The sequence below is a fragment of the Melospiza georgiana genome, chromosome 4 (assembly GCF_028018845.1).
Source record: "Melospiza georgiana isolate bMelGeo1 chromosome 4, bMelGeo1.pri, whole genome shotgun sequence".
Classification (NCBI taxonomy): domain Eukaryota; kingdom Metazoa; phylum Chordata; class Aves; order Passeriformes; family Passerellidae; genus Melospiza; species Melospiza georgiana.
This window is the reverse complement of record NC_080433.1, coordinates 30,986,556-31,011,287: the sequence shown is the minus strand read 5'-3', so window position 1 is coordinate 31,011,287 and position 24,732 is coordinate 30,986,556. Positions and strand designations below refer to the sequence as shown.

Genomic DNA, 24,732 nt, shown 5'->3' with positions numbered 1-24,732 from the left:
AAGTCACCCTGTGCTACCGGGTGTTGTCACATGGGCTGCCCATGATGCAGAGAAGGCGGGGGTCATGGCAGAGGATCACTCCAAGGTCTCCTTGTCAGGAAAGTAGAGATGTGCCCAAAATCTCTCCTTGGCTCACCAGAGCTGGTTGCCATTACAGGCAAAGCTGCAGTGTCATCATGCAATATTTTCAAGCCTTCCTGTGTAGCCATGAAGCAGCATCGTGAAACAGCAGCATAACAAATCCTTAGGCTGATCTTTTTCTCCTGAAATTGCAGTGACCTGGTGAGTTTGAGTGAACCATTGCAGTGGCAAAGGCTTCAGCAGTGAACTTTGAACCCTGAGGTACAGCCCCATATCCCTGGCTGTGCTTGAGGGTTCCCTGGAGACCCTCTCCATGGGCAAGCTTGCTTGGGAGGACAACAACATTGCCATCACAGGCTGGGGGTGGTGAGACAGCCCTGGAAAGGGGATGCCTGCTGGAGTTCATGTCCACTGTAAGAGCAGTGGGGCTGTGCTGGCCCCTGGTTGCCTTGGCCATCCCTCCAGGCTCAGCAGAGGGCAGGCTGTGTTGGTGGGCTGGGATATCTCACCCCTCCCCAGGATGAAGGGATGGGTAACAAGGGACAAGCTTGGAAGCCCTTTGAATATGGGTGTCAGGGTGAGTCCCTGCACAGGGCAGAGGGGACATGGAGGCTGGGGTAAAGAGGAAGACGGCCCCACTGCCCAAATGCTGGCTGTAACTCTGGTTAGCAGCCAAACTGCTCCTGCCCTAGCTCTGGTGCCTTGAGGCCGTGCTCCCTCACTCATTCTCCCTCACATTCCTCTGGGAGCTGATCAGGGCTTGAATGACACCCCAGATGACTCTTTGCTATTAATTCCTGTGAACAGAAAGGGCTCCTTGTTCTCCCAGTCCTACTCTCTGGAGGAATTACAGGGGCCAAGGCAGCAGGCTGAAGCCTTCCCGACTTAACCCTTCCCCCGGCTCCCCAGGAGCCTCCCTGCATCCAGGGGACTGGCAGAGGTGAAGATCACCCTGGAGCCACCTTCACCACCACAGAGTGAGCCCACTGGGGTCACTCAGCACTACTACAGACACTGGTCCCGTTGGAAGGATCCCTTTTTCTGGTTGTTCTGCCCAATCTTGTACAATTCCCTTCTTTTCCCCTCTAGGCATCTCTCACGTGGTGTGCAGACCAAGAGCATCCAGCTCCCTCCATTACATAACACTGGATATGCCAGGCTCCATCCAAGAACAGGCAACCTGGTCTTTCTCCCCCAGCTCTACCCTTTCAGTGCATGCTTTTGGGTTAGTTTTTTGGAAGTGCACCTGTCTTCTCCAGCAGGAGATGCAGGGGTTAACAGCCAGGCAGGCTCTGTGCCATCTATCAAAGCAGGTAGCAGACAGACATGCTTGCCCCACTCCTCTTTGATCTTGCCAGACCTGAGTAATGCAGGAAAATTGTCCCGTTTAGCCATCACAGGTCCTTGCCATGCCAATGAAACATTAGACTGGCCAAGATGACAGGCTAGGAGCTGCCTGGGGTCTTTGCAATGTTCAGAAATTATTCTCCTCCCTACTTTCCACAAGGTTTTCCCTGCACCTCCCCTCTGGAGCAGCTGGCACTGTAATCCACTGCTTTAGAACAAAAAATGCAGCTGAGCAAAGTCTGCTTGGCTACATCAAGGCCATACACCAGTGGCAGCAACATTGTGGTATCCTGCACCTGTGGCATCCTGCACCATCCCTTGGAGAGAGAACAAGTTTTACTCCTGCTCTGAAGCCAGGCAGGACTCTACAACCACATCCCAGACCCAGTCGCCCAAGAGCTTCCCGAGGACTCCCACCCCCTCCTGAGGTGATGGGAGTGAAGGGTTATGCAGCAACCAGCACCATCCAGGCTTTGTTGCCCATGCAGAATGATAATCCTGGAGGAGGGCAGCCACTGCCACATTTCTTTAGCTGCCTGCACAGGACACTGGACTGTCAAAACAGCCCAGACCACCAGTAAACAACTCCAGGCACTGCTTGCCTTGTGTTTCCCCTCATATCACATGGCAAAACTTCCTTCGCAGTCCCTGCAGCTGTCCTGTAACCACATGGATGCTGTATGGTGCTGCCAAAACCCAGGCAGGGCTGCAGGCAACTCTTTGCATTTCCTGACTGACCCACACTGCTTCCTTTCTCCTCCGGCTGCATTGCAAACAACCAGTTCATCAATGCCCACGACTGGAAGCTCAGAGGCACCTGGAAGGGTCTAGGACAAACAGTGGGAGCTTCAGCCAAGAACAGTGAGGGGTGATGAAGATCAGAGCCCAGCAGTGGTTTCTGTGCCCAGCTCAGTTGGAAGGCTGCCTATGGCAGAAGGCAAATCAAAGGGCTCTTTGGAGATTGCAGCAGACACAGAATTGAGGAGGGTGACACAAACATGGCCTTCAGGGACCCTCTGCTTCCTCTCGTTCATGGACAAGCCTTGAAAATGACCCTTACTCTGGGAGCCTGGGAGAGCAGTCGTGACACTGGATGGGAGAGGAATTTGGAGAGAAGGGCATGAGGAAGTGGTGGAGACAGGGCTGGGCTTGGGTGCTCCAGCAAAGGGTACGACCTGGTCCTGATCTCTCTCAGGCTGTCATCAGTCATGTCCCATGATATCTCACGAGTCAGACCATCTGCAGACTCACAGGTTTTCCAGACATTATAGTGGTCTTTCCCTTTGCTCCTCCCTGCTTTTTCTCAGAGCATCACATTTATGCAATCATCAAATAAAAAGGGTAACACTTTGAAACCTTTCTAGTTTTTTCAATTTTCTCATGACTTCCTCTGTGTCAAAATTGACCAGGGGTCAAATGGCCACCTGGCCATTAGCTTCCACTGGCCCCTAGGACTGAGTAATGAGTTTCCCAGCTATCCCATGGCATTGATGATGAGGTGTGATAGGCCCAGTGGCATCTTCACACCGAAGGGGACAGTGGATGTTTGGTATACTATTTCTGACTGGCATAGTGGCACTTCCAATGTGGGTCAGCAGTACCTGACATCTTCAACCCTCCCACAACCATCTGGGTTGCCTGGTCCTCTGCCTCCCTCTTTCTCCCTCATGGGCAGGGAGACAGACCCCCTTTCCAGTAGGAGGGCTGTCCCCCTCCTCTTCCTCACCAAGCCATGCCCACCAGCCATGTCAGGCAACAGCAGCAAGCTCATACTGTCAAAGATGCAAATCCCACTTTGGAGATAGGGTAGGACAAGGGTTTGGCTTTGGTGTGAGAAATCTAGTTTCCCTCCCTAACATGATATTGGTATGCCCATTCCACAGCATCACAGAGGGGATAGAGCCACAGCACATCCACACCAACCTGCCTGGCACAGGCAAGAAGGCAGCAGGGGCAAGACCCCCTCCCACCCCCAAATCCCAGACCATGCCCCCACCCCCCAACCACCTGCCCCTCATTGTCTCACGTGCCCACTTCCACATGAAGGGGATTTTGCAAAGAGGAGGTGGTGCCCGCTCATCCATCCCAGTGGCTGTCCCCATCCCGGCCACTGCCGCCGCCTCAGCTCCTCCTAGCCCAGGCTTCCTCTCCCGTCTTTGGGTCTGGAGCAAGCTGGACGCTCTTAAAAAGCTTTTTATGTGCGTGCGTGTGTGTGTGCGAGTGTGTGTTAATCACATGATTGTCATTCACCTGTATCCTGAACAAAGACTGTGCACTGTTTAAGGCCCAAACAAGAAAGCCAGAAAGGGAAGGAGGGGGGTTGTTGGGAAAACTGAAGGGGCCGTTGAGAGAGCAGGCGTGCGCTGGAGAAAATCCTTATCAAACTCCCAATTCATGGGTCTCCCTTTCCCTCAGCACACTGTGGGTATTGTTTGGCTGGGGGGTGTGTATGTGTATTTTTTCGAATGTCTGTATCGTCCCCTCCTTGCTCCCCAGCTGTGACGCTGTTTTACTGTATGGAAAGATTTCACAGGGAACCCCTCCCATTTTCCCAGGCAGTCCTGGGACAATACCAGGGCTGTGCCCCCGAGTTGGGCAGGGGACAAAAGCTGGCTCTCGTGCTGGGGATCCTGCTGCTCCTCTGCTGTGGACAGGCTCTCCCTGTGACTCCTCCCTCGCCACAGGTGCAGGGGATAGCTGTCACCTAGCAAAACCCCTCCCCCGCAACCTCCGTGGTCCCACCTTGGTGGAGTTGTCCCACCAACATGGTCTCCTTGCTGAAACCCTACCTAGCAAGTGCCACTGCAATGATGCTCCTTGTGCACCGAGCAGCCAGCCTGGAGCAGGGTGTCTTCCCTATCATCCTTGGGTGTGCTATGGACACAGGACATGTGGACAGAAGAGGCTTGGACAAGGATATACAAACACTCAGTGCTTTGAGAGGGTGCTGAAAAAAGCGGAAAACAGACTGCAAAATAAAAGAGAATTCAAAAAGTGGAGGCAGGACCAAAGAAGACAAAATACAAGAACTGGAGAAAAGCAGAATGGAAGGAAAAAGCCCCTTCCTCAACATTTAAATACGAGGAGACACTGAGATAGCAAAGATTGTGTGGCTGGTACACACTCCTTTGAGGACATCCCTCTCTGCAGCTGAGCCACCCATAGCTCTGCAACAAGGCACAAATTGGACTCGGCTCCTGGCTGAGCTGGCTGGTGGCAGCGGGCTCTGACAGGGATGGTGAGCAGTGGAGAAAACACTGGTCCAGTGCCCTGGAGGTTACCGAAATCCCTTCTGGGTCTGATTCCTTTCTTGCCCAGCTGGGAGCTGTTCTCCCTGCAGAGTTTACCTGTTGCACTCAGGGTGTGAGCTGAGCAGGTTGCAAACTTCACTCAGCGCCTTGTGGGGCTCTTGTTTTTGTCTCCTGACTGAGGATCCTCTCCAGAAAAGCACTAGAGGACCCCTGGCCTCTTGTTACGTACCATGTGAGGCTCTGCACCCTGTATCCCCACTCCAGAGGAAAACAAGAAATCTCACCCACACCCCCTTTTTCCCATGGAATCCACAGGAACTAGCCACCTGAAGGGAGAGCAAATAAACACTATTTTCTGGCTATTTTCTGTGTCATTCTCCCTCCCTGCTCCAGGTTGGAGGTTGGCTGCAGACAGGGAAACAAGCAGGGCAGTGTTTCTCAGCAGAGGCTGCCTTCTTGAGGGGCAGGAGACCAAACTTCCAGTTCCAGTTCTCCCACACTCCTATGCAGGGCCCCTGTAGATTAAGGATGACCCTTAGTGGCTGGGGAAGGTGCCATGAGCTCTGCAGTACCACTGACTCTGGATCCAGCGGGCCACAGACAACTGTGCAGGAACTGACCTTGCCTCACCTGTTTTTGCCGGTCATCTGCAATGCCAGACAGAGGGTGAGCTGCCAAATTGCCTGTCTGTGCTGTGAGTCCTCTTCTTGTGCCAGCCACAACTGGGGTGTCTGTTGGTGAGAGAACTCATCCCAAATGGCAAGACCTGAGGTTGACCAGCTGCTATTTTTGCCAGGAAAGCAGGGCCTTGATGTTGTTTTGTGAGACTCTCCATTGGGTTTTCTTGTCATCCAAAAGACACTCACATTCTTCTCTTCCAAAGGGAAAAAGGCATCATGTGAAGAAAAGTATTTGAATCCATCTTCTTTTCCAGAGTAGGTAATATTGAAGAAAGTTAGGAAATGATCCCTTGACAGTTATTTTTTTCTATGGGGTGCAAGCAGCCTGTTTAAGCAGAGATGCCTGCTTGATTCCAATGGCATGTAGCCACTTCCCCCTCCCAGCTCTGTTCAGTAAAGGCTTCTCACTGGGATTTAGCGAGGTTTTCCCTGCAGCCCCCTATGGTTTCAGAGCTTTATTTACTACAGGCAACACCAGGCATGCAGGGAAACAGCCCTAAGCTGTCAGCAAATTTGCAGGGGTTTCCTGTGGCACCTCACAGTCCATGTGGTGCCAGCCAGGGGTTTTCTGGGCCTTTCTAACACAAAGCTTCTGGAGAGTGAATATCTGTTATAGGAGTTGAAAATGTTCTTGAAATCCCTCCAAGCTGTTTGCCTGGGTCATAGGCATTAATCTCTTTGTATTTTCTGACTTAGCACTGAAATGTCTTTAAGTTGGGTCTACAGCAGAGAGCTGGGGCAGGAGCTCGTTTATCTCATTGCTACCATAGGAGATCATCAGAAATTTTGTGGATGACTTCTCATGGTTACAGAGTTGGTGTTGGTCTATATGAGCCCTGGTAACAAAAGAAATTGAAGAAACCATCAACCAGAGCCATGTGGGAAGGAAAGTGAGCCAGAAAACGAAGATGTGAGGGAGAACATTCTAAACCATTGAGAGCTAAGATCTATTACGTGTCCCAGTGCACAAGCAGCGAGAATGAGGGTGAGTGTGAGTCCTTCTCATTAGGAAATCCCACTTTCCTTGTGAGATCATGTTTGCCTATAGGAGCAGCTTAGCTTGCTGGAGGAAGCAGAGCCTGGTATCCGCTGTCCAGCAGCATGGCATTTTCCCTGGACCTGATGTTCTCCACCCTCAGAACACCTCTGATCCCCTGTATCCCCTTCCCTACCTTGCAGATACAAGTCTGAATGACACTCTTTTCACAGTGCCTTGACCCCAGGGTCCCAGGACAACTTGTTTCAGCATAGAGGAATCCTCATGCGACTCTGTGATGAGGACTAGGGACTCATTTAGCACATGGGGAGTGCTAGATCCTTCAGGAGTAACCATGATATCAGGGAGAAGGAGAGGGACCCCCATCCTGAGGATGCACACCCGTCTCCCCAAACCACCCACACCCCTTCCAGCATCCCACCACCCCAACCTGTCAGGGTTGAATCCTCCAGCACCAGCTTTGGGGTGGGCATGCCACTGAGAGCAGCAATGCCAACAATTCCCATGAAGAAGCTGGCACCATGGAAAACAGGGAATGAACTGGTGGCTGAGGTGGGGTGGGGGGCGGCCTGTGTCCCCTCCCCGCCGTCCCTGGCCGACCGTACTCTGGCTCTGAGGAGTGCTTGGCTCCACCTTCCGCCCTTCCCTCCCCCGGTGCTAAGCAGCAAAGCCAGCTAGAGACATCCAGCCGGGGTATTAGTAAAAACCAAGCCTCCCTCCAGGAATGGCACTCGCTTGAGAGCCTCCCCGTGCTGCGCGCCCCGACACCGCTGGGGCTGGAGAGAGAGCAGGGGGGCTATTGGGATCACAGCCCTGCAGGATTTGCCCGGCACACCGGCCAGCAATGTAAGTTTTCCTACCTGAGCTCGCTTGCACACGCGCACGCTTTCGTTCGCGCTTTTTCCCCCTCTACTTTCTCTTACTTTCTTCATTTTTCCAAACAAGAGTCTGTGTTGCCCTCTGAAACTAGAGGGACAGCAGCTCTTGCTATGCACTGGCTTTTTTTTTTTTTTTCCAGTTAAGCCAGAGGCATGCTTTTCCATCACTTTTTTTTTTTAATTTCTTTCTTCTTCTACTTTTTTTTTTTTTTTTCAATTTCTAGATGGGGAGGATAGAGAGGCCTTTATTTTTAGAGTGTTTTTTTTTTCTCTTAGGGGGGAACTGCTGCACAGCAGCAGGGACTTTTAGAGGTGACTGCAGACGGAAGGAGAAAGGCAGAGTGTGTGGGACAAGCAACCCAAAGCTATGACTTGTCTCAAAGTTAAATTTGGTTGTGTTTTTGTCTGGATAGATATAGCTATAAATACAGATACAGATACAGATACAGATACAGATACAGATAAAGATACAGATACAGATACAGATACAGATACAGATACAGATACAGATACAGATACAGATACAGATACAGATACAGATACATGACTGGGAGCATGTGTACGCATACACACATATACTGGAGGATGTGTGTGGATGAAGTGTAGATGTATTTTAAGCCTTTGGATTATCAGGAGTGAGAGGAGAGTGAGGGAAGAGATGTCCCCACAGAAGCACTTTCTCACAGCTGGGATCGGTGTCTCTGGGTGTGGAGCCCGGGCCTGGGCTGGTTCTCTGCATGGTGGTGCCACCCACTCAGGCTCCCTGGCACCTGGGGTATCAGTCCCTTCTGGATTATAGACAGACTGCTGGTGCTTCCCCTCCCGTGCCTCCCTCCAGACATTTCACTGTATGTCTTTGAAATAAAGGGGCACTTCCCCCCCAAGTTTGGTGGCTCTCTTCCACATTCCACTCCTCTGTGGGATGCTGTGCCCAGGCAGAATGGTGCATGCCTCTCCTCTTTCAGGTCCTCAGCTTTCATTATACCTCTTACTGCAGGCCCTTCCTCACATGCCAGCTCCACACGATTGCAGAGATAGGGAGCAATATCCCAATTAATCAGGGGCCCCGACCCATCCCCACCCCCACTGATCACGGGTTCTGTGGTGTGCACGGCAATTGCGTTGCTTGCACTTTAATTGAGCAGCCCCTGTCTCGTGGTCAGTTCTTCAGGGACCTTGGAGTCCCTTTCAGATTTGGTGGTTGCTTCTCATTTTCTCTCTTTTCCCCTTTTTTTCCTTTCTTTCCTTTGTTTTTTTCTTCCTCCCTTCCCTCCCCAGTGAGAAGAAGGACAGCAAGAAGGAAGAGGGAAAGCTTGAGAGCAACGATGGCTGACGACCAAGACCTTTCGGAGGTGGAGATGAGCCCAGTGGGCTCTGAAGACCACCACTGCCTCTCCCCAGGACCCTCCATGGCATCAGACAACTCCCCACACCTCACTGGCTCTGGGAATGGTGAGATGGGGAAGGTGAAGAAGGAGCAGCAGGACTCCGAGGCGGACGATGACAAGTTCCCGGTGTGCATCCGTGAGGCAGTCAGCCAGGTGCTCAGCGGCTACGACTGGACCCTGGTTCCCATGCCGGTCCGGGTCAATGGAAGTAACAAGAGCAAACCCCACGTCAAGAGGCCCATGAATGCCTTCATGGTGTGGGCACAAGCTGCCCGGAGGAAACTGGCTGACCAGTACCCGCACCTGCACAACGCCGAGCTCAGTAAGACCTTGGGGAAGCTCTGGAGGTAAGGGAGAGCAGTGAATGTGGGGTGGGAGGGCTGAGGTCTGCAGGTGTCCTCTAGAGGACTGTGCGGTCATGTGGAAGGATGGAAGGGGTGTCTCTCGAGGGGACTTCTGTACAGTGAGCCCCCTCACAGGAGGCGCAGCTGTTGACTGGAGCAAGAGTGGCGGTTGGATGTAGGGAAGGTTTCCTCAGCAGAGCTCACCTCTGTCCTGAGCAGCAGCCCTTTCCATTTGTTTCCTGCTAAGTTTCCCTATTGTTTCTGATGAGGACACTCTTATTCTGGTCCTCCCTGCCTGACTGCCTGGGGAGATCTTGTTTTCTTGGCTCACCCTCCCTGTAGGGCTCAGTTGTGCAGTAGCAGTAAACTGGCTGAGCTCAAGACTTAAGAGCTAAGTCACAGGTGGCTGCCTCAAGCCTGTCTGAACTCAGATCCCAGCACCAACAGGGTTTCTTTTCCGGGCAGTGCCACAAAGCAGAGGGATTTACAGCTGAGGAGGAAGGTCAGGGGAAAGGAGACAGGCAGTCAGAGCCTGACACCCATCCTTCCTAGGATGGGCCCACTTTTGGCAGGCCATGCAGGTGCAGTGAGATGGACAAGGAGAGATACAGGTAGAAATAGGGGTTGAGGCTTAGCAGAGAGGAAGAGACCTGCAAGAGTTCCAGCCTTAGCAGGCTCTCTTGGAATATGCTGGCTCAAACAAACCCCATCTTCCTTTGCAAACAGAGAGATGCCCTCCCTTCTCACTAGCACACATACACTTGTCCTTTGGCATCGCCAGTTTGCGCAGCGATTTTCACTTTGTGCAGATCCTAGGTCCTTTGAGTAGCCTCCCCTTCTTCCTCCAGCAGATCCATAGGCTGCTCTCATCGAGTGCAGCCAGCCCAGGAGTGTGCAGAGAGCCATTGTGCCAAAGCCAAACGTGTCAGGCTGGCTGTGCCGCACCCTTCCCGTCGGACGCTCTCTGCTGATAACCCCACCAACCTGTTACTTTCTGCCACAAGTCCCCAGCACAGTCCCCTGCCTCACGCCAATCAAGGCAAACCAAGGCTCATCCAAATAGCCTCTCATTCTCACATCCTGACATCTTTCATAGAGAAAGCCCTCAGTTTTGGGTGAGCCAAGTCACGTTTTTTGAAGCAGAAGCTTCAAAACACCCTCTCTGTAGCAGCTATTCATTCCTAGCTTCAAACAGCCTAGCTCGCAAGGAACGAACCCCTTGGGCATTAGATTCTCCCTCTGCTATGTCAGCCTGTTTACCGTGACTCCTGAGTGTCTAATGTAACCCCAGCAAAGGGATTTCCTTGGGAAGTCAAAGGCAGAGCATTGATTGTGAATGTCTCATCTGATCTTCTTTCCTGCTTGGATCTCCTCTACTTTCCCTTTACCACAGCACTTGCTTTCACCTGGGACTCTGCTGCCAGCCTCTGGATTGTGAAGCTGTGTTGAAAAGGGGTGTGGGGGGGGACCTACTCTTTTTGTTCCCAAAATGTTGATTTCAAGATATCATTCCTTTACTGCAAAATGTTGCCAGATTTTAGAGCAAGGGTGTCTCTCACCAGGCACTGTATTTTCCTTGAAAATATAGCAGAGCAGTGAAACCTCCACAGGAATTGCATTCAGAGGGCAGGGAGACGGAGCCCCCAGCCCACGGCCACAGTCACACACCCAAATGCCTCCCTGCTCCCAGGACATGGCTCCCGCTGCTGGCCACACGGCACCCAGAGCAGCAGGCCACTGCTGCCAGACAATGGTCAAGGTCCCTGTGTGTTTCTTAGGGCACAACACAGGCAGGAAGCATTGCTCAGATGAGAAGCTTGCAGGGTCAGGCCTGGGGTTGTTGTAAGCTGCTGAGTTTGCCACCTGGGTGCTTCTCTTGAACGTCTCCTCTCCTCGTGCATGCTGAGGATCTCCGAGCTGCGCCAGCCCCTACAGAGACCACACAACGCAGCAAGCTGGGTTATGGCTACAGTCAGTTTCTGGCCATATATGTGTGTATTTCTGTGAGGCTGGGGAGAAATATCAACCACAAAACTCCAGGGGAGGTGGCCCAAATGTTACCAGGATAGTAGCCCGTGCCTTCCAGCCATGGTATGGCTGGGCTTCCTCTGCTGAGGTTCCCACTGCCTTATCTGCACCGTCCCCCAGGTATAGCTCCTACACATGGGTACAGCTGCAAGCAGACAGGATTTTTTCTGCACGGCTTAGCCTCAAACTTTTGCTGAATGTCCTTGCAAAGGTTGCCACTAGAACCCTACTGCCATAGCTTGTCGCTTGGGAAACTGTTGGCTGTTCTGAGCTTATACAGATAAAGGGTGGGTTAGAGGCAAAGGCTGGTGACCACAGGGACTCCCTGCAGACCACCATTAAAACAAGCACATCTCCAGCAAACGGCACTGGGTGGGGATGGAAGAGGATGGAAATCTTGAGAGGCACCTGCAGAATAGGATGCAACAGTGCAGGATTTATTTTTAAGCCCAGAATTTGCACTGCCATGTCCTCCACAGGCACCAGTCCTCATTGGAAGGGGCTGCAGGATATGCTCTGATGGCCACTTTACCTGCCTGACCCCAAACATGGTGCCAGGGGGCTTATGGCCCCATCCACCTCCCCCAGTCTGTACCCATTAGGGTGTGTGATGGGTGCAGACAACAAACAGGACATACTAAAAAAGAAGGGAGAATTTTTGTGCTTGACAGTCATGAAATCTGTTTTTGAATGCTTTCCTTTCCCAGGGTGGGACAGGGAGCAGCTCTCAAATGGAGGCTGGCTGCTGAAAATGTCAGCATGACTCCCAGCCAAAATGCCAGTACCACCTCCAGGGCTGAAAACAAGGGAGGCACAGGAAGAAGGGGAGGGAGGAGCAAAGGGCCCCGATGGAGGAATCTTTGCATGAGGGTGGCAACACCCAGAGAATTGGTTCAAGCCCACAAAATCTACGGCCATGGACGTATAGGATGGCTGCTTTCTGCTCCCAGCCAGCTCTCACCTTGCATCAGCCCCAGTGCCCAAGCCCATCACCGCACTGACCCATTGGCAGCTGAGCCCCAGCCAGGGTCAGGCCTCTGGCTGCTGAGCCAGGCGCCCGGCACATGGAGCAGTGCCAAGCCAGGTGGCAGAAGGAGAGGCTCTGAGAGGCAATCAGGAAGGTTTTAGCCCTCCCTTCTCCTCCCAGAGCGCGGGGCTGGGTGCTTGCCGCTCTCCCCTTGACGCAGGGGTGAGCATTTGGTGTCGGGCTTGGATAAGCCCCATGAAGGGCTTTGCTCTGTGATCCGTAACTTCTCTGCTCGTGCGAGATTCCTTTGCATTATGGCCTGGAGAGCGTGGGGGGCAGGAGGGGGAGGGCAGGAAGCAAGTGAAATCCAAATCCCCCCAAATCTCCTGGCCTTTGCCTGCTCGCACCAGTTTCACTTTGCTAAAGCTGATTTGAATTCTGATCCCAGTGGGAGGGAGGAGGGAGCAGGCAGCCTTGGAGAGAAGAGAAGATGTGGGGAGTGGACTTGCCTCTGTCCTGTTGGTGGCACTACCCACGGGCTGCTGTCAAGGGCAGAGGAGGTGAGGCACTTCAGCATAGCTCAGAGGGCAGGGATCTTACACCTGTGTAGCCACCAGTGGCTCCATGATCCACAAGACAGATCTCAGAGGCTGAGCTTTGCATGTTTTGCCTCTATTCTCCATATCCCGTAAAGATGAAGATTTTGCCAAGGTAAAGTTGTCCCCAGTCCACAAGGCCTACGAGGGCTGACCCTTAGAGGGCTGTCTGGAGCAGCACAGGCTGAGGGATTAGAACTCTCTGGGACTTGTGAGCGTGGTATACAGTGGCGGGAGGGAGACAGGAAAGCTGGTGCTGGATTCATGGTGGTTCAGTTGCTTTAATCTCCAGGATTAAGGCAGTGGAGGAATGTGGTGTGTGGCCATAACCTGCTCAGGCTGACTGGAGTGAACCCAGGTCAGCACCATGTCACACACCTTCCATCTACCAGCCGAGGCAATGCACAAGGAGCAGCGGGGAAAAGGGTGTTTAGGGACCAACCCATTACTTGCTGGTGACCAATCTGATTGCCCACCAGATTTACCTGTGTATTCCTTCAGCCATACCTCCACTTGATCTTGAGTTTTTCAGGTCAGTTCAGGCTTTTATATCTTCCCCAGAGCCTACAGCTAAAGAGAATTGGTCACATTTTAGTGCTAAGGGCTTCAGGGGTGGCAAGGTGCTGGCACAGTTCCATCCCCATGTAGTTCTTTTGCTGGGGAGAAAAAGGTGGGGACGTAACATAATTTTTTTTTGGCTCTTTGTGAGCCCTGCCATCCGTAATGGCCGTTTTGAGTTCCCAGTCACAAGAAGACTGGTCCCTTCTGACAGCCCTGGGTTTTGATTCAAGGAAGGATGACCTTGAGTCACAAGAATATGAGGAGGAAAATCATAATATGAAATTGAAGTGCTACCAGCTGAAATGCTGCAAAAGGCTTGAGCAATGAGTTTGATCTTATCTTCAAGTGCTCTGAGGCATCCTGCCTGTGCATTTCACCATTTCCTCAGAGAGCCTTAACTAGAGCAGCCCATGATCTGGCAGGAATACAGACGAGGAGCTTACATTTCTGCAGTGCCTTTCATCCAGAAACCAAGGCTCATCTACTTCTACAAAGCTAGCAAAACAGCAGCTAAATTTTTTCAACTGCTTGGCCAAGTTCAAGGAAGGCTGGTCCTTTGTGCTTCAGCCTTTTGCATTATCCATGTCTGAGGTGAGCAGGAGCTCCAGGAATAATAGAATACAGTTTCTAGCCCTTCCAAATTTTCTTTCTGCTAAGGTTTCTAGCCCTTTCCAAACTTCCAAATTCCCTTTTAGAATATTGCAAAATGACTAAAGGTTGCTTTACATGGTTCCTGTGGAGCCAATATCAGTTGCTCCTATTGGTGCTCCATAGAGCCTCAAACTAGGATTTTGCATTATCCATGTCTGAGGTGAGCAGGAGCTCCAGGAATAATAGAATACAGTTTCTAGCCCTTCCAAATTTTCTTTCTGCTAAGGTTTCTAGCCCTTTCCAAACTTCCAAATTCCCTTTTAGAATATTGCAAAATGACTAAAGGTTGCTTTGCATGGTTCCTGTGGAGCCAATATCAGTTGCTCCTATTGGTGCTCCATACAGCCTCAAACTAGGATCAAAGCCTATAGAAGGGGGGAAGTTAACAAATACAGTCTGGGGAAGAGCAAGAGACATGGGGCAGGCAGCACTACAAGTAGTACACTACCTTTGTCCAAAGGACAATTGCAACTGCCCTTAATTTGCCTGAAGTTTTTAAAGGCAGCTCATCCACCCTTATTTAACACAGCTACAAAAGGCTGCACTTCGCCCTTTGGCAATGGAAGAGAGGGTAAATTGAACTTACTGAGGTGAGAAGCATTACACAAGTGGGAAAGGGGGACCCAGCACTGGCACCAACCAGTGGCAGGGCTTAATGTCTAAGGAGAAGAAGGAAAGCATTGCTGTCTCCATGGAAACACTCCAAGATCTTCCTATTGTTTTGGGGAGTACCCTCCACGGGGCAACATCCTGGCATTTGGATTTACACACCCTGTCCCACAATATTGAGCATAGGTGTTTTTTTCTGATGGACCTACCCCACTCTTTCCCTCTTCTCCTCTTTTCCACCTTGGTCTCTGCAGGTTACTGAACGAAAGTGACAAGCGGCCCTTTATCGAAGAGGCAGAGCGGCTGAGGATGCAGCACAAGAAGGACCATCCCGATTACAAGTACCAGCCCCGCCGGCGGAAAAATGGCAAGGCCACACAGGGCGAGGGTGAAGGACAGGTAGAAGGGGAGGCTGGTGGGGCTGCTGCCATCCAGGCCCACTACAAGAATGCCCACCTGGATCACAGGCATCCCGGCGAAGGGTCGCCCATGTCCGACGGTCATCCAGAACACTCCTCAGGTGAGTCTTGGGTCTCAGTGAATCTCTTGACAGACTGCAGCCAAGCCATAGGTTCAAAAAAGACAAGTCATCATGGTGAAAGCCTTAGTGATGGGGCTCACACCTTACTCACGACACAGCAGACTGCTGGTGTCAGCAGTACAGGGACATGCCTGAGTTTCAGAGGCACTTGCATTTCTCTGGTCAGGCAAGGTATGGTTGCATCCTCCCTTTTTCCCACAAAACGATACAAAGAGATTTGGTTTCGTCTATTTCTTTCTACCTCCACCAAGGCCTCCAGCTAGACAGCTGCTGGCATACTGGGAAGAACAGAGATGGGTTGTGTACAGAGCAAGTCATAAAGCTGTAACTCACCTCTTCTCTCTTTTTCCTTTTCAAAATATCCTTCACATTGCAGGTCAGAGCCATGGGCCCCCCACACCTCCTACCACCCCTAAGACCGAGATGCAGGCAGGCAAAGCAGATTCCAAACGAGAAGGGCGTTCTCTGGGGGAAGGGGGAAAGCCACACATCGACTTTGGAAATGTGGACATTGGGGAGATCAGCCATGAGGTGATGTCCAACATGGAGACCTTTGATGTCAATGAATTCGATCAGTACCTGCCACCCAACGGACACGCCGGCCACCCAGGCCACGTCGGGGGCTATGCGGCAGCGGCTGCTGCTGGCTACGGCCTCGGGAGCGCCCTGGCTGCGGCCAGCGGACACTCTGCCTGGATCTCCAAGCAGCACGGAGTCTCCTTGTCCACTGCCACCTCATCGGTGGTGGACTCAAAGGCCCAGGTGAAAACGGAGGGGTCCACCCCTGGAGGCCATTACACTGACCAGCCCTCCACTTCCCAGATTGCTTACACATCCCTGAGTCTGCCCCACTACGGCTCGGCCTTCCCCTCCATCTCCAGGCCACAGTTTGACTACCCGGACCACCAGCCCTCGGGACCCTACTACAGCCATTCCACCCAAGCCTCTGGCCTCTACTCTGCCTTCTCCTATATGGGACCTTCCCAACGTCCCCTTTACACTGCCATCTCTGACCCTGCACCCTCCGTGCCACAGTCCCATAGCCCCACACATTGGGAACAGCCCGTGTACACAACTCTCTCCAGACCATAGGGAATGGGGAACAGTGACCGAAGCAGCGACGGAAAGGCTCCGAAGAATCAGCACAGGCAGAAGAGCCTCCGAACTCCAAGGTCACTCAGTGCCATCCAGCCACCAGAACCCACCAAGCATACAGAAGTGCCTTTCTTGATCCCAGCTCTCGCTGGCACACCCACCTAGAGGAAGGTTTGTTGTCCTTTCACCCTTTACCAATTTCACACAGGCCACACGACTGGCTTGCAATGCCTTTTTGGCCTTCTAGATGAGGAGGATTCTAGACATGGAGTGACTGGTCTGTGGTGGGTTTTGTTGTGCGCACCCTGGACTGTACGATGAGAGAGACTGTCCTTTCCTTCTCCTCCCACACTGCTCCAGGGAGTTGGCAAGTTTTTCCAACAGGTCACAATGGCCAACATTTTGTCACCTGCTGCAGGTGTTGGGTGGCTGCTCAGCCTCAGTGGACACGTCCCAGGAGGAGCAGTAAGAAGGATGGCATGGCCGGCTTCCTTGCAATCAGCGTCGTGCAGCAGTCCTGCCTAAGATTCACACATGCATGAATCTTGAATCCCTTGGAAGACCAACCTACGCTTGCTTCCCTGCCGATTTCCACAGCTGCACCCTAGCTTTTCTCCCCACCTCTCCCCACCCTCCTGTCTCTGTTTAATCCCACACTCTTCCCAGCATGGAGGTTTGAAGGCTTGCCTGAACAGTACATGGGATTTGGGAACAGCATGGCCAGCCTTAGCATTACTTGTATCACAGCCTGTGTGCACACACGTGTTCATCTATGAAGGCGGAGGAGAGGTGGGGAAGGACCAATGAATCATTACGGTGCTATGGGTGAATCCTCCTTTTTTTAAATTACTCTGTATCATTCATTTATGTCTGGCATTTCTGGCCTCCCAGTCTCTTCTAATCTCTTCAGAACTCCAAACGACCTCTGAGCAAACCTGGCCCTTGCTCTTCCACATTTGACAGTGCCTGCATGAAATGAAGAGGCACTAAGAAAGCCACGATGCACTTGCCAACACCTTGAGTTGATTCCAGTACTCTCTGAGCTCCCACTCCAAACCCAGGCTGAACTCATTCGTCCATCATGTCTCCCAATCCGCCAACACCTCCCTCCCATCTATGCTGAGAATGGAAAGATACTCCTGTGGCTTTAAGCAAGGTAGATACAGACCCAATCTTGGATGATGAAAGAAGCCTATTTAGGTGCAAAGTAATCTTCTTTGCCTTTGGGTTTCAAACTGGAAGCAACCATGTCTTAGAGATCAACCTCTTTTTCAGCCCAACATCTGAGGACAGTCTACTTGCTTCTCCTTTGTCACCTCCAGGACTGGGGTGGTTTATCATGCCAGGGAGTGAACTGGCAAAAAAACTGCCACAGGAAAAGATGATTCCTGACAGGTGATTACAGAGAAATGCTGTGGGACTTCCCAACGCATATGCTAGTCTAGAAAGAGACTTTAACCAAATGTGGACTGTGATGGGTGCTGCTGTATCCCTCTGTTGATATGACTGTCAGATGCCCTTCCTGCCTCCCTTAGCTACAGATGACTTATCCTTGTGGTGTTTGAAAAGATCATGTAGAATGTTTGCTCCCTGTACGCATGTAACCTCTTCCAGCCCTGTCCTCTTATTTATGCAAGTAGCACCTTCCTCCCCTACCTCCCTTTCCTCAGTCTCTGTGCCATCCTAGCACCATTAACTTTGCATTAAACATATGGAATAATAAACTTATAAGTTTCATTTTCACATGTCTGGGTTTCTTTGACCTCTTCCCTGCAAGTCCGTTTTTTCCCCCAGTACATGTATGATGGGTCACACACACCACCACACGGATCCTGTGCACAGCCTTCCTCTGCCTCTCAGGAAGAGGACACGGGTACAATTCTGACTGGCTGGCCAGACTCCTTCATGAAGATGAGGCTCACCTTCTGTTTACATCTCACCCGCAGCCATTTCTTCCATGAGAAAAGCACTAACACTGCTTCATCTGAGATAGAGCAGATGCAATCAAGAGCACTATTTTGCATCTGTCTCACCCAAAAATTTTTTAGTGTGATTGCTAATGCTCTCTAGGATAGAAGTGCAGGGTTTCTCATCTTGGATCCTCATGACCAGGTAGCAGGTGACATACCTTCAAAAAAAACCTTCCCCACATACACAATATTGTGTATTTTGGAAGCAGCCATTAATTTCTTGGTAAAAACTCAACCCCTCACCCTCTTGCCTTCCACAAGCAAGAACCCAAACACAAACACGCATACACACAGAGTATATTCCAGAACACATGTATACACTTCTTCACTTGTTGAAGAAGATATTCTGTATATAGTCAGGTCCTGGGAGGGTATCAAACTTGCCTGGAAAGAAAAAGTGTAGCGGGTATCACTCTGCTTAAGAACATCTCTCAAGGCAGAACGGTAGGAGCCGATTTACCACAGACACTCCCAACAATTACAAGTTGATTCCAAAGGGCTTCAATGCTGGTGCATGTGAGCAGATCCAGTGAGTTCCTCCTGTTCACTAAACACTTTATGGGTGAGTAGAGTAAGCAGAACATCTAGGAACTGTGGAATGTTCAAAGCTTTTTAAAAAGCACAGCACTATAGTTCTGCATAGGGCCAAGAGCATCCACAGCAGGATGGCCTAATTAATCTAATAATTGTGATGCCAGCTAAAGAGTTCCATGCAATATAGGACTGACCATTCATGGAGAGGAGGAGAAACCTATACCTCAGATCACAGGCTGTAGGAAGAGCCCAGAAGGGCACTGCTGAGCAAATCAGGAGCACAGGTAGGAAGGGAAGCCATGGTAGAATTAGAGATATGACAGCTGATCACATGGGTGGGAAAGAGAAGTGACACAGCTTGGATGAACAAAAGAGTGGGAAGAGAAAGTTCTTAATCTTACATAAGTACTCCAGCTCCTCAAGAAGCAAATTAGGAAAGTGAGTGGGCTCTGCCTCAACCATTTGCCTCTCACAGAGGGGGGTTGTTGCAAGTAAGACAGTACTGAGAATACCACTGGTAACAGAGGGGTTAACCACTCCTCCTGCAGCCTAGCAGGAGCTGGCCCGGCATCCTTCCCTATCCCTTTAATCGTATCTGATACAGATGCAAGGCTGGGGAGGGGAGTCCGGCAGGGAACAAAGAAGCCATTTAAAAAAAATTTTAAAAAGGACAAGAAAACGACCCCGCGCTCCATGGCAGACGCCAAAACGATTGCACAAAGGCACCATTTCAGGGCTGAAATTTCACCGCACCAACGTGATTAAAGGATTCCATGGAGGGTGGGGGGAGAAGACTGAAGGCCACACTGCTGCAAATTAACCTTTTCTTGGGAAGGATGGCCTGGACCAGGAAGCATTTGGGTTCTTCACAGTCAACCCCCTCCATGCACCTGCAAACATCTCCACATCCCCTTTGACCTGTCATTTCACCCAGAGACCCATTCAGCTCTTGCATTATTGCCTCCAAAACCAGCCCCTCCTGTGCACACCAAGAGAGGAAGGACAGACTGGTGCTTTTACAGGGAGCAGTAAGAGAATGACATTCATGGCTGTTACATGAGCCAAGTTCCCAGGCAGGTGGGTATAAACTCCCTTTGTGACACGGATGCTCACGTGCAGGCACCGACCACACATACAGCATGGAGAATGATTGCTTAACATATAAGCACAAGCTTTAACACAAACTAATCAGAAATATTCTTTCTGGACCAGACCACAAAAAAATATAAGGCAGAAACCATAGGTGAGGTGTACTTTCCTCCTTCTTCTCTTTAAAAATAGAAACCAAAACCTCTGAGAGCTCTTTTTAGTAAGATAATTGAGAAAGATTTGGTGTGTTCTGCCCAAGCTCAGATCTTCCACATGCAGAGAAAGAATCTTGAAGTACACAGATCAAGAAACAAAAACTAGGTGAACTGATGAAAACCTGCAGCTGGCTGGAAGCCTTTGCAGACTGTAAGGCATCCACCCAACTCTTGACTTGAGCACATTACCTCCCAGCACATCAGAGGTGAGAGTGCAGGTACCTGAAGGGGACAGATGACTGATCTTTCACCACAATACAGATCAAAGGAACTCTAGGATTTAGCTGCAGTTGTGCCACTGTAAGAATCACCAGTCCTGAGACGCCTTGTCCATCCCCAGGACTTCAGTTCCACTGTGTCAGAGAACAGCTGCACCAGGAGCAAGTGCAACAACAACCCACACCTGCCAAGCTGCTGGGACAGCGAGGGGCGGCCGCGCTTCCGGCTGGGGCAGCACCACTGAAAGGGGATCCCCACTTCTGATAAGCAGCAAGGGAGCAGGGAAACAATAGGTGGCTTGATGAGAGCTGCTCTACGATACTCCTGAGAAGCCCCACAGCCAGCACTGGCCAAAGAGGAAATTGGGGGTTTCCACAGCAACCTGTTCAGGGCACAAAGGCCCAACTGTCTAGGGGGAAGCAATGGAGGTGTCTCAGCACTCACTCTTTAAGAAGGGACAGTGGTGGAAGGCTGGAGTCTTTCTGAAGCCAAAGTACCTGCCAGAGCATTTCTGTACAGCAGGAGTTTAATTGGGTATCAGTCCTGTAATGAGGGAGGAGCAGTGCTAGAGGAGGGAGTTACTGCAGACTTTGGCCCAGCTAAAAGATGAGGCCTTCAACAGTGCAAGAAAGCTGAAAAAACAGCATTGCACTTGGCTCCATAATCTTGCTAATACAGTACATGGCACACAGAGAAAAAAATAATACCCAAACTGGTGGAGACAGCTAAGAAAGTAATCTCTCAGACATACAGGACTCAAAGAGAAAATCAGAGGGCAAAAAACCCCAAATACATTTAATTTAAAACTGGTAGATCTAGAATTTATTTACACAAACACTAACCAAAATTAGAAACATCCCTGGAAATGCAAAACCAAAACCAATGGCTGGAATCTGATCAGTCTGTGATAATTAACTCATCCACACCCCAGTCTTCATAGCTCCCATCTGGAAGGTAACGACGGATGATTATGGGGATCTTGCGTGCTCTGAAGGGAAGAGACAGATGAACAGAAACGTCAGAATCTTTGCTGTATCACTTCAGTAGGCCATGGAAGTGAGGGGTTTGGCAGCTTCAATAAGCTCATCAGATTTATCTGAGGGCAGCACCAGTGATTTGATATTATGTAGCAAAGTCCCAACAACCTTTCCTCATTTGTAGATGCAAAGCACTCAGCACCCTCAGACTACAAACACCAAAGAACTCTCAGACCTCTGATGCTCCTGCAGGAATTGAACCTGGCGGTCTGAACCCACTGAGACATCACCAAGCACCTAACCCTGATATAGGGGGAAAATATAAATCAAGGGACTTGAAGAACAAATCCACTCTTTGTTTGACAGAAGGTTTTCCCCCACAAGATACTAAAAAGTTGGCAGAATTCTGAGAACTTCCAGGGCAAACTGGTATTTTCAGAGAAATTTGCACCCTGAGAGCATCAGTTACATTTTAAGAAGGATACATGCAACAGTGACTATTCAGGTACCAAAACCTGTTACAGCTGGGGTGGAGCACAGCACCTGCTCACAGTGCTTCCCATTAGGGAGCAAGAAATACAATGCTGAATACAATTTAACTCCATGAAAGTAGATTGAAGTCAGCAAAGCATAATCAGACAGTCTGGAATCTAGCCAGGGCATCAGGTTTTAACTGTATCAGACTTGAAAAGTAACACAACTTCTTTACATTCAGGGAGGTGGTTTTTCCAGTAGTAAAGTAACTCCCCCATGCCAAGAACTACAACTGAATTTTGGCACGGAACAGGACGCACCACCCTGACTTACTTTCCAGAGCTCACACACAGGCAGTGACCAGAAGCAACTCAGTCTGAGCCTGGAGGACGGGAATATACCCTAAAGAGCTTTCAGCAATGGCAAAGGGAACTGTCACAGATAAAAAATCTGCAAGAGCAGCTTCTGTGCACTGAGAAACCGGGAAAGCAGGGGGACAATTTTGTTCAAGGACAGGGACTTAATCAGTAATAGAGTCCAGCTGCTTGAAGGATATCTGCATGTGACCTGGACTGTGCAGGAAAACTGTGGGACAGCAGGGAGCTCTGCTGTGGAAAGGTGGGTCTGCAAGTGCTCATCCAAAAGCTGCCTCTGCTGCTGTCAGAAAGGATTTACCTTCTGTAAGCAGGGGAAAGCACAAGAAGCCAAGCATGCAAAGGTGCAGGAAACAAACATTCTTACCAGCCTGACCCTTATTTTAATTTGTGCCAGCACTTCATTTGAACACAGGTGTGTTCAGATGCCTGCTTTGAAACAATTCCATTTGGGGAATTAAATCAATTTCTGAAAGAGGAGGAGCTTGGGATCCCATCGTACAAACAAAGAATACTGGGAATGAGAAGTAGAAGAGGTCCAGAGCAGTCCTAATCATCAGCACTTGCAGGAGCAACTAGTTTGGGAGAGAGCAGCTGTGGAGAAACTCCAAGGTGAAAAAAGGAAAAGGCAACTGTAGTGCTCAGTGTTATTGAGGGAAAATAAGGCTGTGTTAGAACAAACTGCTAAATGCTGGGATGAGGAGGGGGCTGCTGGCTTTAGGGAAATCAGTACAAAATCTGTGACTTACTTGAGTTCTTTCATGGCAATGAGCAAGGGGTCTGTCTCTCCTTCCAGCTCCACCATCACAGGGGCACACATCCTAGGAAAAACATCAACAGCCACTTGAGCAGACACACAGAGGGGGAAGAGCTCACCACCTGCCTACCTGTGTCACCTCTGCAACAGCCAGCAAAGCAGGAGGGTGGGACACCACCCTGGCAAAACTGATTTGCTCTATTGTGCACTTCAAGAAGAAAATTCCCCCAGATGGTTACAGACCAAACTTTTACTTCAGTGCTCTTCTTGTCCCATCCCTAGGGCTCTGCTAACCAGCTGGTGCTCAAGGACTGGTCACATCCACACTCTCCTGGTCACCCTCTGCTGTACTTAAACATGCAAAAAAGAATGGTTCTACATTAATCCAATGAAAAGGGTGCAACTGCTGTAAAATGAGCAGGCCTCCTACAACTCCAACACATCTCTTACATTCTGACCTGCTCATTCTTCCAGGCCTTGATCAGGGGAAGAGAGGGGCTGGATTTACAGAGCATTTTACCTCTCAGAAAAAAAGAATTCAGCATTTTGCCAAGGAGTGTGACTACACCCACCCAGTGGACAGGGGTGGCACAGAAAGCTCACACTGTGTGTAGGTGAGGCCATGGGGGCTGCTGCTGGCCTGGCTTCAGCACTGGAAATGGAAGATGCAGGTGAGGCAGAACCAGAGTGTTTTGGATCAGAGGCCTGGCAGGGACCCCTCTCATCACCCCCATTTTTCTTGTCTCTCACCAGCTGAAAGAACATGCACAAAACATCTTCACAGGCTGTGCAAAGAACAGCTTGCCTGCCTGTGAGCTTCTAAATGATGCACAAGAGAAGCCTCATTATGAAAATGGATTTAACCAAGACGAAACTCAAACCCTTGCCACTGTCCAACAATCTCTCTCAGAAGGTAGTTTTTTAAAAAGCACAATATTTTTTAATATTTATTATTAAAACAAGTCCAAAAAGGCAAATGGATTAAGAGCAACCAGCCTTGACAGCACTTAAAGTAAGTTCCAAATGTTATTGTCCAGCAAAAATAAGGCCTTATTGCAAATACTTTTTAAAACTTATAGCTTCCCACAGTGCAACTGCATTTAGAATGAATTTCAGGTTGGTTTCTTCACTCCCAATTGCTACAGCCCTCTGGTATCAACTGAAGCTGATTTGAAGCATCTCTCCCTCCAACATTACCTTTCACAAACCAGTTATGAACGTCCAAGTCCATGCTGGCTCTCTTAGGAAAGACAGAAACCAGAACTGTCTTGTCTCATTCCCTAGTAATTTTGTCTGTGATCTAGGAAAACTCATTGTGGCTACTAAAAGCTCCCTCTTTATGCACAAGTAGCACAGTTTCAGGCAAGGAGAGACACACAGACTTCAGGTGCAATAGAGTCGGTTCAGGCTGACCAGGAGGTGACACACAAGCTCAGCAGTCATGCAAAGCATTCAGAAGACCCGGGAGTTTCTAAGGGAAGAGGGAAGCACTAATCAGTGTAAAGGGAGGCACGGCTGCAGCAATGCTGGGGCACAGCGAGCAATACTCACGCTATCTGCAGGGCACGAGTGCCCAGGACTCTGGCTCGCTCGTACTTGGTCATGTAGGGGGTCGTGATGCGCTTCTGGTTTGCCTGCTGCCGCTCTCCCGAGGGCAGAATCTCCACGTTCTCCTGTCCCTCCTGGTGAAAACAGACCCGCGCCGCTGCTCAGCCGCCACCGAGGCCTCCCCAGCCCCAGCAGCCGCCCGGCCAGGCTGCGCACGGGGCACCCACCTCCTCCGCGTTCTCCAGGTCCTCCAGGCCCTCATCCTCCTCCACATCATCGAAGTCATCCCCGTCAAAGCTGCGGGAGAGACACACGCGTCGCACCTGTGTCCGGGCCGCCCCCACCCGCCCCGAGCACCCGCCCCGAGGTGCCACACGCCGCCGCCGCCTTCCCTCCCTGCCTGCCCTCGGCCGCCTCTCTCTCTCTCCCCCTCTCCCTCTCTCTCTCTCTCTCTCTCACTTGTCCTCGTTGTCGGACATGTTGCCCGGCGGCGCCTCCTGACCTGCACTTCCGGCAGCAACTTCCGGCCGTTGCCGTGACGCCACCGGAAGTTCTCCTGCG

The 24,732-nt window shown here is 50.7% G+C and overlaps 2 protein-coding genes across 3 annotated transcripts; one reads left to right on the top strand and one right to left on the bottom strand.

Annotated features, from left to right (window-relative positions):
• The first annotated feature begins 7,080 nt into the window (after positions 1-7,080).
• SOX10 (SRY-box transcription factor 10) lies at positions 7,081-17,723 on the top strand. 2 transcript variants are annotated; one of them, XM_058023627.1, is made up of 4 exons: positions 7,081-7,202; positions 8,513-8,969; positions 14,633-14,898; positions 15,296-17,723. In XM_058023627.1, exons 2-4 carry the CDS (start codon positions 8,560-8,562, stop codon positions 16,009-16,011), a joined length of 1,392 nt encoding a protein of 463 aa, XP_057879610.1. In that variant the 5' UTR covers positions 7,081-7,202; positions 8,513-8,559; the 3' UTR covers positions 16,012-17,723. The 2 variants fall into 2 exon arrangements, with proteins under 2 accessions (XP_057879610.1, XP_057879608.1); XM_058023625.1 differs by lacking the exon at positions 7,081-7,202 and having other exon boundaries at positions 8,182-8,969.
• A 3,074-nt stretch (positions 17,724-20,797) lies between these two features.
• On the bottom strand, positions 20,798-24,727 carry POLR2F (RNA polymerase II, I and III subunit F). Its single transcript, XM_058022146.1, has 5 exons — positions 24,631-24,727; positions 24,399-24,468; positions 24,175-24,305; positions 22,616-22,687; positions 20,798-21,029 (listed from the first exon to the last, which is right to left on the bottom strand). Exons 1-5 carry the CDS (start codon positions 24,648-24,650, stop codon positions 20,939-20,941), a joined length of 384 nt encoding a protein of 127 aa, XP_057878129.1. The 5' UTR covers positions 24,651-24,727; the 3' UTR covers positions 20,798-20,938.
• Between the last annotated feature and the right edge of the window lie 5 nt (positions 24,728-24,732).